This window comes from Oncorhynchus keta, chromosome 4 (genome assembly GCF_023373465.1).
Source record: "Oncorhynchus keta strain PuntledgeMale-10-30-2019 chromosome 4, Oket_V2, whole genome shotgun sequence".
Lineage (NCBI taxonomy): Eukaryota > Metazoa > Chordata > Actinopteri > Salmoniformes > Salmonidae > Oncorhynchus > Oncorhynchus keta.
The window spans coordinates 33,735,396-33,748,209 of record NC_068424.1 but is presented as its reverse complement, the minus strand read 5'-3'; the positions used below and the strand labels follow the sequence as shown (position 1 = coordinate 33,748,209).

The 12,814-nt window shown below is 43.1% G+C and overlaps 1 protein-coding gene across 8 annotated transcripts in view; it reads right to left on the bottom strand.

Moving 5' to 3' along the window:
- The window catches only part of dnajb6b (DnaJ heat shock protein family (Hsp40) member B6b), a 42,298-nt gene that overhangs the window by 5,499 nt on the left and 23,985 nt on the right, over nucleotides 1–12,814 (bottom strand). For 3 of the 8 annotated variants that reach the window (XM_035760523.2, XM_035760529.2, XM_035760533.2), the window contains exons 4-9: nucleotides 11,098–11,160; nucleotides 10,708–10,818; nucleotides 6,024–6,173; nucleotides 5,507–5,648; nucleotides 5,227–5,297; nucleotides 504–638 (exon numbers count right to left, since the gene is read on the bottom strand). In XM_035760523.2, coding sequence (XP_035616416.1) covers nucleotides 504–638; nucleotides 5,227–5,297; nucleotides 5,507–5,648; nucleotides 6,024–6,173; nucleotides 10,708–10,818; nucleotides 11,098–11,160 — 672 coding nt within the window. Of the gene's footprint in view, nucleotides 1–503; nucleotides 639–4,015; nucleotides 5,298–5,506; nucleotides 5,649–6,023; nucleotides 6,174–10,707; nucleotides 10,819–11,097; nucleotides 11,161–12,814 lie in introns of those variants that run through there. The other 5 variants (XM_035760540.2, XM_035760554.2, XM_035760547.2 and 2 more) reach the window with 5 other exon arrangements.

Below are 12,814 nucleotides of genomic sequence, written 5' to 3'. Positions count from 1 at the left end.
CACTTCGATTTCGGATGTTTAAAAAATGTTCCCAGAACATTGGACTGTGGTCTGTCTATCTCTTCGCTCCCCCAATACAATTAGCTCCCCCAGAACTGGGTGCAAACTCACAATGCTTGGAGGTAGAGCATGCGGTTTAGACCACTGCGCCACCACAATTCACAATACTCCACCGCCAAAAACAGCACATTGTTTTTTTTATTATGTTGTTTTAAGCTTTCCCCAAACCATAGCCCTAACCTTAACAATTTAGGCCTTCAGTCCGAATGGTTAACAGTACAGTTGTTTCTGTTTTAACCCCTCAACAGCACGGAATTAACCCGGTAGCCATGTGGATTTAATGTGTAAAGAAATAGAGGTTTATCCATAATACGTTGCATTTCAAAAGGGACACGATGAGATCGTGTTGACAAAGCAGGCCTGTTCCTTGGGTCTCTCTGTACAACCTCCACGCCTTAAGAGCTTTTCACCTCAGGACAGAACACTAAGTTGGGGGGACACACCTCTGGCGAGTCCCAGGCTCTGTTGTCCGCGCTCTTCGTCTTCCTCTGGGGGGTTCTGTGGGCTATTCCTCAGGAAGCGTTGGTGGGAGGGGAGACCAAGGAGGTTGTTCTGCTGCCGGTTGTCATCTTCCAGACCTGTAGGGGTGGTCAGAGTAGTTAGTAAGGACCTGCGAGCAGAACACACATCTGTAAATCTAAACTAGATGTACTTTGCAGAGATAGGGGGAAGGACAGTCCCAGAACCAACACCGCAGAGTGTGTACACAGTTTATACCGGTGCAATTGATGGTCACCAGCAGCGCGAAGGGCGATATGATTCTCCGGGAGAATCTGATATAAAAAGGCATCAGTCGCGAAAAAGGGAAATTGGGTGTCATTTGGCAGGCACGCTAGTACCTACCTTCCACTGTGCGAGTCCACATTAATAATGTGTACGCATCCACTTCAAAAGATGAGGAAATAATATATATATATATATATATATATACACATTTGCAATGTCAGACGTTTAGGTTACAGGTATGCAGTGTAGCAGAATGTTTTTTGGTTTTGCAGCATACGCAAAAAAGTCAGTGCGAATGTGACTTTGGTCCACGATATCAAAAAACAAACTCAAAATGTATTTCACTAAGCTGGAAGGCATTTTACATTTGCAATAACCAAATACAAGCCGTTTTTAGAACACAAACATTTCTACCTGAGAATTAGGATTCACTTGTGATTCACTTTGCTACAGTATAATATTTATGTAGAAAAATATATAATAAAAAAAAAAACTGAACCTGTAGGTAGAGCGACAGGTAACTGCCAAAATAAAGGAAACACCAACATAAAGTGTAGAGCCAGAACAGCTTCAATGCACCTTGGCAAAGATTCTACAAGTGTCTGGAACTCTGTTGGAAGGAGGCGACACCATTCTTCCACAAGAAATAACATCACTTTGGTGTGTTGATGGAAAACGCTGTCTCAGGCACCGCTCAGGAATCTCCCAGTAGTGTTCAATTTGGTTGAGATCTGGTGACTGAGACGGCATATGGTTTACATTGTTTTCATGCTTATCAAAACGTTCAGTGACCACTCGCGCCCTATGGACGGGGGGGCATAGCTATGGTAGCCAAAATAATGGCCTGCCCAGCATTTTTATACATGCCCCTAAGCAGGATACGATGTTAAATTGCTTAATTACTTCAGGAACCACACTTGTGTGGAAGCACCTGCTTTCAATATACTTTGTGTCCCTCATTTACTCAAGTTTTTCTATTATTTTGGCAGTTACTTGTAGAATTGGGTGATGTCATCCTCTCCTGTTAATGTAGAGACAGTGCAACCTAGTGCCAGGAACATGCTCTACAACACAGGGAGAGAGAGAACTACACTGTCTTCCGGGTTGTCTTCAGGCCTACATTTCATAATTTGTTGTGTACAACACCTAACTCGTTTGTAATAAATGCAGATTCAATTATTTAAATCATTACAAAATACTGTGTTCTATTGCGTTTTTGACAAAGTGCAATGGCGGTTTTCAGTCAACAGGAGGAGCTATTGCACCGTGGAAAAATACTTTGTAATTTCATAACAATTGAGGAAATCAATATATTCAAGCCCTTACATTCATTTTAATTACGTTTTCATAATCAAAGCCGCAATCTTGCCCCTGGCTCAAACAGATATTAAAAAGCAAATGGGAAGACTAATTCAAGCTGCTTTTCTGACCCTTAAAATATATATTTGTCTCCCACCGAAGGCAAAGTGTGTTGTAATTCAATTGAATGCAAGGCCTTAACAGGAATTGTTAACATTTTTAACAGCAGTGCTAGTCCCGGTATTTATCCAGGGACCTTGACTCTCCTTACAATGTCAACTCTACCACAGTGGAGGGTACAATAATCTCCTCCACTCATCAGCACATCTCCCCACACACACACAGGTAACCTGAGCCAGGCAGCCACAAGGACAGGGCCACAATGTCACCTAGCAACGCAGCCACATCTTCCATCAACCTTCAGGTGAGAATTAAAACCAACAGAGCAGCAGAGTGATGGAAAAATGGCTGCCACAGCTGAAGGAATTTGAAGGACAAATAGAGCTGTACGCCAACATTGTGAAATACAGGATCGTGCCGACTAGACAACCAAACAGAAGAAAACAGACAAACAGGAAGGGACTACCTGAGCTTATCCAGTAAGAAACGCTTATCGTTTTCCGTTGCAAAATGTTTTGCGACAGTATGCATTAATGCATACTGGGACGGTCAGCTAAGGGTGTATTACAATGTGCCTGTTGCAGCTTTATTTTAAACGTTTCCCATGAGAGGATGATGGTTCTTACACAAACAAAAAGACGGGACGGTGAACTGCGTGGAGAGACCTGTTCGCTCTGCTCTCGTTGCTCCACAGTGACAGCCTTCTCCCTTCATGTAAACGCCTCTCACAAAAATGCACTGAAACTTGTGTAAATAAACAGACCCCCTTTTAGCACATTCCTCAGAACTGCTGTGCACGACTGATGTGTTCTACACACACACACACACTTCCTTCTACCGCAGGCCAGGGCAAAATAAACAGCTGTAACCCCTTGTGCCAACTGCTGCCAGTCTGCCACCACCTGTACCCACAGCCAGTGTCAGACAGTGGCACAGTTGGACAGCGTCTGAACAAAACCGCCCATTGCTGAGGGACAATACAACCCGGGCTACGTCTCAAATGGCACCCTATTCCCAATATAGTGCACTACTTTTGACCAGAGCCCTATGTAGGTAACAGGGTACCAGTTGAAGCAGCCCAGTCTCCATTATAAGACATTGCATTGAACATCGAAGCAGTGCCGATTTGTTTTAAACCTAACGGTTTATAAACAAAAACACTGGTAATCACATCTGATAAACAGATGACATGTTGCTAGATGAAGGACAAAAACAGACACCGTCTGCATCCCAAATGGCACCGTTTCCTATTTAGCGCACTATATAGGGAATAAGGTGCAACTGGGATGCAAACACTGTGCTGTGACGCTTAGGGAAACGCTGAGGTGAGGATGTGTATAACTCCCAGTCTCTAAGCAAACACATCATCACATTTACTGATACTAGGAGGGCAAGGGACACAGCTTAATGGATTCAAGAGGGATGTGTGAGTGTAAGAATACGTACCTTTTGTTGAAACGGTCATTCTTGACCAAAGGCAACTAATTACTGCCACAGTGCATCTTATGTTGACGCTAGCTAATCATTCTATACTGATAGTCCACGAAGTGACTGCTATCACTGAATTAATTTGATATGATGCACCACTATAAAAATGCAGGCGTAATCAATTAGCATAGCGGTACAATTATTTCATTAGTAGGTTCAAATGAACACGTGAGAGTGATGAGTGAGTTTTATTGGAAAAACAGTGAGGGCGGTTTCCTTTTCTCTGTGTGTTTGTGTGAAGCAGGGGTCATCAAGTAAGCACACACACATTGAGGGAGTGGGTGGGTGTCACTCAAGCAAAACAGAATCACACACACACTCATTATGAATGCAACGGCCCCTAAGAGGGTTCAAGCTGAGATTTATTGACCAATATATCTTTTTTAGTTGTTTTACAAAGTACACAAAATCCCCTATTTCGAGATAGATATACACAGTACCAGTCAAATGTTTGGACACACCATAATCACCCGACCTCAACCCAATTGAGATGATTTGGGATGAGTTGGACCGCAGAGTGAAGGAAAAGCAGCAAACAAGTGCTCAGCATATGTGGAAACCCCTTCAAGACTTAAAGCATTCCAGGTGAAGCTGGTTGAGAGAATGTCAAGAGTGTGCAAAGCTGTCATCAAGGCAAAGGGTGGCTACGTTGAACAATCTCAAATACAAAATATATTTTGATTTATTTAACACTTTTTTGGGGGGGTTACTACATGATTCTATACGTGTCATTTCATAGTTGACGTCTTCGCTGTTATTCTACAATGTAGAACAGTAAAAGAAGAAAAAAAAAAGGAAAAACCCCCAAATGAGTAGGTGTGTCCAAACTTCTGACCGGCACGCTATATAGTCTCGGTTTATGGTTTATGATGAGTTGATGAAACAGTTAGTCAGGAACATGAACAGCCTTGTCATTGGCAATCATGCAGAGATGAAAGAAACACTCATATTCCAAAACAAGCAAACAAACCAACAGAAAGCAAAAACAAAATGCACAGGAATACTGTATCAACGCACTAATCCTCTAGACGTGTTCATCTGAAACGTAGGAGTGTGAAAATGTTTTTTTTTTTTTTAAAAAAGGTTAAAGCTGAGATTGTTCTTTTGAACTAAAGCAAAGCAGTACAGCTTGTGCCCTTGGCTTCTAGAACTAAAAAGGACAAGAAGTCTACTCATGAAAAAACTGCAATACAGAAAAATAAATGAATAGTACAAATCAGTAATAAACAGTGGTCCTAGTAAGAGAAAGGTCCCAGAACAAAAAAAGGTGAAACGGGAATAAATACAACCGTATCTGAACGTCCCTCGCTCCTGCGGCTAAACTCAGTTGAGAACATTTCCTCGCTATGAGGAATGTTAACTACGAATGTCAACAGGGGAGGGAGAGGAGAGAAACCAACTACCGTAAGGTCGCGACCCTGAGCAGCATCGTCACGCTGAGTCAGTTTAGTTTGTTTCCAGGTCAGGTGTGAGTATTTCAAACGTTGTGCAGAGGTCATCACTTGTTATCCAGTCTTAGGAGCTGCTCCTTACCGTTGACGGTTAGAGACTTTAACTGACCGTCTTCCTCCACCTCCACCCTCTCCTGGCCGTTCTCCACAATCCTGCAGGAGACAGAAACAGACATTTTAAACCATAACCTTGTTATACGTTACTCTGTTTCTCTATTCCCGACTGTCTTGATGAATCGACAACAACATCCTAGGAAAGTCCTGTGTTTTTATTTTGAGGAAACTATCCCTTTAAAACACAGGGTGAGGACAAGTCAGTGAGGCATAGACGTCCTTGACTGACTAGCTGTGTTGAGCTGTACCGTTTTGTGGTGATTTGTCTGCCGTTAATGAACTTGGTGGAGGTAGACACCGAGCGGGAGCACATTCCTCCTCCACCTCCAAAAGATGAAGAGGAAAACGAGGCGAAGCCTCCTCCACCCATATGTCCCAGGGAGGTGAAACCTAGGAGGGACAGAGCTTACGAGTAAGCATTTCATTTTACTGGTCACACTCATAAACCCACTCCAAATCCCTCCCACGCCAAATCTCACCATTTCTCATTTTGACATTTTCATCTCAATTGAGACTGTAGCTAAGAACTGCGTGAAACTTATCATAGGATAACATCAGGATAGATCTCATTAAAGGAAAAGTAACATCAAATAATGTTTCAGCTCTCTGGGTGACATTTGTCTTACAAACACACCCGTGCGTGAAAGGCATAGTAACATTTCAAATAGATGGGATTGAATTATGATATGATTTCAATTGTAAACAACTTCCGTGAGAAGGTTTAGTTTAACCAGAGTTTTAGTACACACATATTTGAAGTATTACCGTGCTGCAGGGGAAGCGCACCTGAACCAAACCCTGGGAAGCCCGCCCCGAAGGGGGGGAAGCCACCAAATCCGTGGAAGAAGGAACCTCCGGTCCTACTTTGGTTCACCACCCGCTGCCTGTGTCCCCCACCAAAGAAGTCATCGTCTGCTGGGGAGAGACCATGACAACACATTAGTCAAGTTCACTTTCACCCACATAGCAGTACCCAATTGTCATACTTCAGTAAAAGTAATGAAATCTTAATAGAAAATGACTCCAGTAAAAGTCAACAAGTAAAATACTACTTGAGTAAAAGTCTAAAAGTATTTGGTTTGAAATATACTTTAGTATCAAAAGTAAAAACATCTTTTTAAATTTACAGTTAGCCAGGGGAACATTCCAACGTCATTTACAAACAAAGCATTTGTATTTTGTGAGTCGGTTAATCCGCCAGATCAGAGGCCGTAGGAATGACCAGGTATATTCTCTTGATTCGTGCGTGAACTGGGACATTTTCAGCTTCCAGGAATGGTCTACAGATCCTTGCAACATGGGGCTGTATATTATCATGCTTAAACATGAGGATGTCAGCAGATGAATGGCACGACAAAGGGCCTCAGTATCTCGTCGAGTTCTCTGTGCATTCAAATTGCTTAGATAAAATGCAATTGTGTTGTTCATTGTCCGTAGCTTATGCCCGCCCATACCATAACCCCAATGCCACTTGGGGCCCTCTGTTCACAACGATGACATCAGAAACCGCTCTCCCACACAACGCCATACACGCTGTCTGCAATCTGCCCGGTACAGTTGAAACCGGGATTCATCCGTGAAGAGCACACTTCTCCAGCGTGCCAGTAGCCATCGAAGGTGAGAATTTACTACTACTGAAGTTGGTTACAACACCAAAATGCAGTCAGGTCAAGACCATGGTGAGGACGATGAGCACGCAGACGAGCTTCCCCGAGACGGTTTCTGACAGTTCGTGCAGAAATTCTTCGGTTGTGCAAACCCAGAGTTGTGACAGCTCCGCGGGTGGCTGGTCTGACGATCCCGCAGGTGAAGAAGCCGGATGTGGAGGTCCTGGGATGGGCGGGGTTACACCTGGTCTGTGGTTGTGAGGGCGGCTGGATGTACTGCCAAATTCTCTAACGATGTTGGAGGCAGCTTAAGGTAGAAAAATTAACATTAAATTAATCATTAACAGCTCTAGCGGACCTTCCTGTAGTCTGCATGCATATTGCACACTCCCTCAACTTGAGACATTTGTTTCATTTTGTGTGACAAAACTGCAGATTTTAGAGTGTTGTTTTATTGTCCCCAGCACAAAGTGCAACTGTATAATGGTCATGCGTTTTAATCAGCTTCTTGATATACCACACCTGTCAGGTGGATGGATTATCTTGGCAAAGGAGAACATTTGAGAGAAAAGCTTTTTGTGCTTATGGAACATTTCTGGGATCTTTATTTCAGTTCATAAAACATGGGACCAACACTTTACATGTTGTGTTTATTTTTGATGTGGAGAATAAATACATATCTATAAATTGAGCTGGCTCATTCACTGATGTCGTGTCCCCATTCCCCAAAGGGTAAAGTGCATTAACCTACAGACTTTTTGGAAGGAAATGTCAAATAATATTTGAGGGGTTTTGGTTTCAAACGGATAAAAAAAAAATGTAATAAAGAGTTCAATCATTTACAGTATCACATCATCATCATCCAGAGGTTTGTGTTATTCTTAACCAGAAATGGCTGCAGTAGTCACATGGGAGAACCTCCCATAGGGACAGACGTGATTGTGCTGAGAGAAATAGCTGCCCTACCCGTTAGAAAGAAAAATCCCCTGCTGCTTCCGCTCTCCAATCCACCACACAATGTCAGAATTAATTTATTAATTGGATCGTTTATGCATGAGGACCCTGAGGACTCAGTCACACTCCCTCTCCCCTTAGAAAAAGGTATGTATTAAACCCAGCAGCAAGCTCTCCATAAAGCCGCCCTCTAATCCTCTCTGTATTCCATTGTGCATCTCAAATGGACTGACCCCCACCACAATGTGGTGACCCCCCACCACAGGAGGTCTCCACTGCTACTGGAACTGGTGCTGAGTCCTAAATGGCACCCTATTCCCCATACAGTGCATTACTTTTGACCAGAGCTCATGACTATGGGCCCTAGTCAAAAGGAGTGCACCAAGTAAGGAGAAGGGTGCCATTTGGAATGCAGAGGAGCATGGAAGATGTTTCTAACGAGGCTGGTCATAATATCATTTATGATCTAGAATTAAAACCCTTCTTGTTTATCTCGGTGTCCCTTGATGTGACTTATTTAGTTATGTCGTTAGGTGAGGATTTAATGTAGCAGGGTTATTTATTTTATAATGGACTTGAAAATGACCTTTGAAAGCTATTGCTAAACTATTACTAAACTCAGCCAATGTTCAGTGCCTTGCGGTTACGGAAGGTGTTGTTTTGACCAATGGGAGACGTGTTGTAGTAGGGAGCCTATTGGCTCAGTCAGTGGTGTAAAAGCCGGCATCTGCTCAGCGAATGAGAGCGAGGCATCCACGGTTCACCCACAGAGCTCTAAATATGGAGGCGAGCCTCAGACAGTGGACGGATATGAGAGCCTGCATCATTCAGCTGGAATGCTTTCAAAAATAGCTTCTGTATTAAAATAAGACCAGTTGTAATAGCGTCAGACGCATGTGTCTGTGTGTGTGGAAACACATGTGAAACAGGGGAGGGGTTACAATGATACTTGATGAATGTGTGTGGTGTAGGAGTATGCAGGAAAGCTCTGAGGTTGATACATTTTACAGGTTGCTTTCGCATAATATGTTACGCATTTTAGCGTAATCCGATTACAATATTTTTGCTGGCATTGTAAAAAAACGGATGTTTTACATGATTATTTTTTCAAATCAGATTACATGTAACTTCTTGAACTGTATTGTTGGTTAAGGGCTTGTAAGTAAGCATTTTACGGTAAAGTCTACACAAATAAAGTTTGGTTTGATTAGTTCGTTTTTTTGTAATCATATTGTAAGTCGCTCTGGATAAGAGCGTCTGCTAAATGACTTAAATGTAAATGTAAATGTAGTCAGTTACTCCCCAACACTGCCTACTCCCTCACTATATAGGGAAATAAGGTGCCAGTTGGGACACATCCACAGAGTGCAGAGGACAGCTGTTGCTGTTTACTCCCATGTTGGCAGTGTCCAGCAGCAGCATCAGACAGCATGTCCTCAATGCAGCCGGTAAGAGGATAGTACCTGCTAGGCTGATGGCATGGAGCACCACACTATGTTCCTGGCTTAATAGGCGTCCCTGTTTGCTCGTAAACTTGACATTGTAACCCAGACCATCTAGGCTATCCAGTCTGTGGTTGGAAGAGTGAAGGATGCAATGGCTGTTTTTTTTCCCCTTCTTTTCAAAAGCCAGTTCTATGGGTAATGCAGTACCCACCCGCCCCTCTAGCCAGAGGCATGGTGATTGTATAGCTGGCTGTCATTATGTCAGCTGGTGCTGATGGTTTGTCATTCAGTCTGTCAGTCAGTCAGTCAGGAGACACAGCAGCAGCTTGGGGTCCTGCGAAGACTAGGAAAACACACGAGGGGTTAACTGACTGCTAAAGTCCTGAGTCACACCCAGGCTACGACAGTTAGGCTAGACGGGACCCTGAGCACAGTCCTGGCTGCCTCCAGGGAGGGATTTTACTTTTTGGTCCACTAGCCACAGTGGTTGCCCAAATTGACCAGATACTCAATTTGTTTACAAGCCACATTTTTTGATAAATCACAGAAAACGCATAGAATAGCATATATTGAACAGTTTTCAAATTGATTTCAAAGAACAGCCAGCCAGCCAGACTTATTCCAGCAGGCAAGGTCTCCATCGCTCTCGATATCGTTTGAACCTATGCTGTACCCCCACCCAACTTTCACAACTGTAGCATTGAGATTCTCTCTTCCGGAGCTGACACCCACTCAAAGAGTTGTAGTTATAAATGTTTTTATTTTTTATTACATGTGGGCTTTGTATCAAACAAACTGCTTCCAAATGCTCTGTGTGACCCCCACCAATGTGGCTGGTAAGAACAGACTGTTAATTTCCCACCCTGGCTACCTCACTTACCCCTAATCAGTCTGCAGTGTAGCCAGTTCTGTACAACTCTCTGTAACAGCTCCATAAACATGACGGTCAGGCAGGCCAGCAAACAGCCCAGACGCTCTCATCCAGCCAGCAAGGTTGACCCAGATCGGCACACAGTTAGTAGCATGTCCACAGGGGGGGTTAAGAACGTGAATCTAGTTGTTGGTATAATCGACAGTGAAAAGTTCGGAACTGTTAAAGGAATTAAAAAGCGCAGATCTCGCTCGAGGCAGCGTTGAATAACGTAATCTCAATTCCTGCATCAGTTCTGGTGATCAAAGCCGTATGGGTTATATCAACAGTATAGCGATAGATTCCTATTGGCTATTATCTACACAGGGATAAGCGGTTACGTCACATCCAAAATTGAGCCAACTTGGATGAATTGTACATAATAAAAGTAGTCAGAGAGACAGAGCGTACCAAAGTATGGCTCCATCCTCAATCACTCTCTTTCCACTCTATAGAATAAGGGCAATTGCCATTGGTGTCTCCGGGAGCTAGGCTCTCTCTGGGCACTCTCTGGCCTCAGTGAGAAGACTTACCGAAGAAATCGGCAAATGGATCTCGACCTCCGAAGAATTCCCTGAAGACATCCTCGGGGTTACGGAATGTGAACCCACCACTGAAGTGATCACCGTTGTGATAATGCCCTCCTGGAAGAAAAGAGAGAATAAGAACAGAGTTACTGAGCGATGGAAACATATTCCTGGTCCTTCAGTAAAAAAAAAAGTAAAAAAGTATTGCCCAGTCAGGTTTATGGTAAACACACTGAAGTTGACCCCATAGAGCTGTACATTGGTAGAGGCATGCTAGTTAGCTTTGTGTGTCATTTCAGACATTGTGTCATAATACTGTATCATATAACATACATGTTCAACCTCTAGATTTCCTAGAGAGGCTCTACATATCAAAACATGAAGAGTAATGTATACCTCTGCCTCCGTTTCCAGCCAAGCCTTCTTTACCATACCGGTCATACTGGTTCTTCTTGTTTGCTAGGGATACGAAGAAAAGGAGGGATTAAAGAGATCTGAAACTGTCAGGCAATGGTCACTGTGTGTGTCCCAAATGGCAACCTATTCCTTATGGGGCACACTACTTTTGACCAGAGCTCTATGGGCCCTGGTCTGACCTCGGTCAAAAGTAGAACACTATGGAATAGGGTGCCATTTAGGGCACTTTGAACTTGACAAAGTGTCGTTTCTGTTCTCCATTTAAATGAGAGCGCTGTGACCTTTGGATAATAATAGCTTCCTGGATATGAAACAGATCCTGCCTCATAACTTGATACACGAGGTACAAGTGAAATGGCCTTAGTGTCTCCTTATTACTACCTGCTTAGTTATAATGTATACACAAATCTATTGACTTGATGCTTGCTTCCAAATTACACTCAATGTTTTAGAGTTCACATTCAAAGAGTTAATAAAACATCAAGCGCAATCTCAGTCTTAAGACCCTTTCTTCTACCCAGTGAGAAAAATACATCATTTCAAATGGCAAAACTGGTTGAAATCATGCCTTTTCAACTGGTCTTAAAATACGGTTTCCTAAGTCTTAACATCCTTCCTCGAAGACCTCTCATAGTCTTCCACCTGTGCTCTTCTTTCACAGACAGAATTGTAACCTGTCTCGGAGGTGAATGCTGGGAAAAGGCCCAGTCAGAAACCTGAGAGTGTACGATGCAGACAAACCATTGGACAACTGGGCGAGAGCGTGGCTGTTTATGCCTTATTTTCATGAAAGTCATAAATGACCACCCCATAACTTGATAGGCGGAAAAAAAAGTGAAACGACAAAAAGAGCGACTACTTAAAAGGCTTATACGAGAACCAAAAGAGGAAAGTCCATGTTCAAGTGTGTATACTCCACAGCACAAACGGTCCTGACGTGTGCTTTGAAGGGAAACAATTACTGGCCTGTTGTTAGCTGCTGTTGCTGGGAGAGCAGGACATAACGGGGACAAATAAATCGAGACAGTACCGTTCTCAGTTGTGCTCGCAGGCCTACAACTGCGTCCCAAACGGCACCCTATTCCCCATGTAGTGCACTACTCTTGACCAGGGCCCGTGAAAAGTAGTGCACTGCATAGGGAATAGGGTGCCGTTTAGGACACAGGTGACGTCTCAGCGCTGTCAAGTACATAGATAATTTTAGTCCTGTAACAGACAGACAAAGGGTTATTTTCAATGTGGACAAAGACAATAGTTATGGTGTGTTCACCATCTGGCAGCAACACATGACTGGTCATATGTTAGGGTGGAAACAAAGAGGTGAAAACATCATAAAGACACCTAGGGTGATATGTACCTTTTTTGGGGGATTTTAAGCAGTCATGTAATCTGTATAGCAGAGAGATATCACTAATCAAGAAGGCCTAGACCTCATGTGTGCATGCGATGTAGCTAGTCATCTGTCCACCACATCATACAACTTTACAGGTTGCAATCGTATCATGTTACACATTTTAGCGTAACGGGTTCTTGTAACGTTTCGAAAATGTACACTGACCAGGTGAAAGCTATGATCCATTATTGATGTCACTTGTTAAATCCACTTAAATCAGAGTAGATGAAGGAGAGGTTAAAGAAGGATTAAAGCCTCAGACATGGATTGTTTTTTTGTGTGCCATTTAGAGGGTAAATAAGC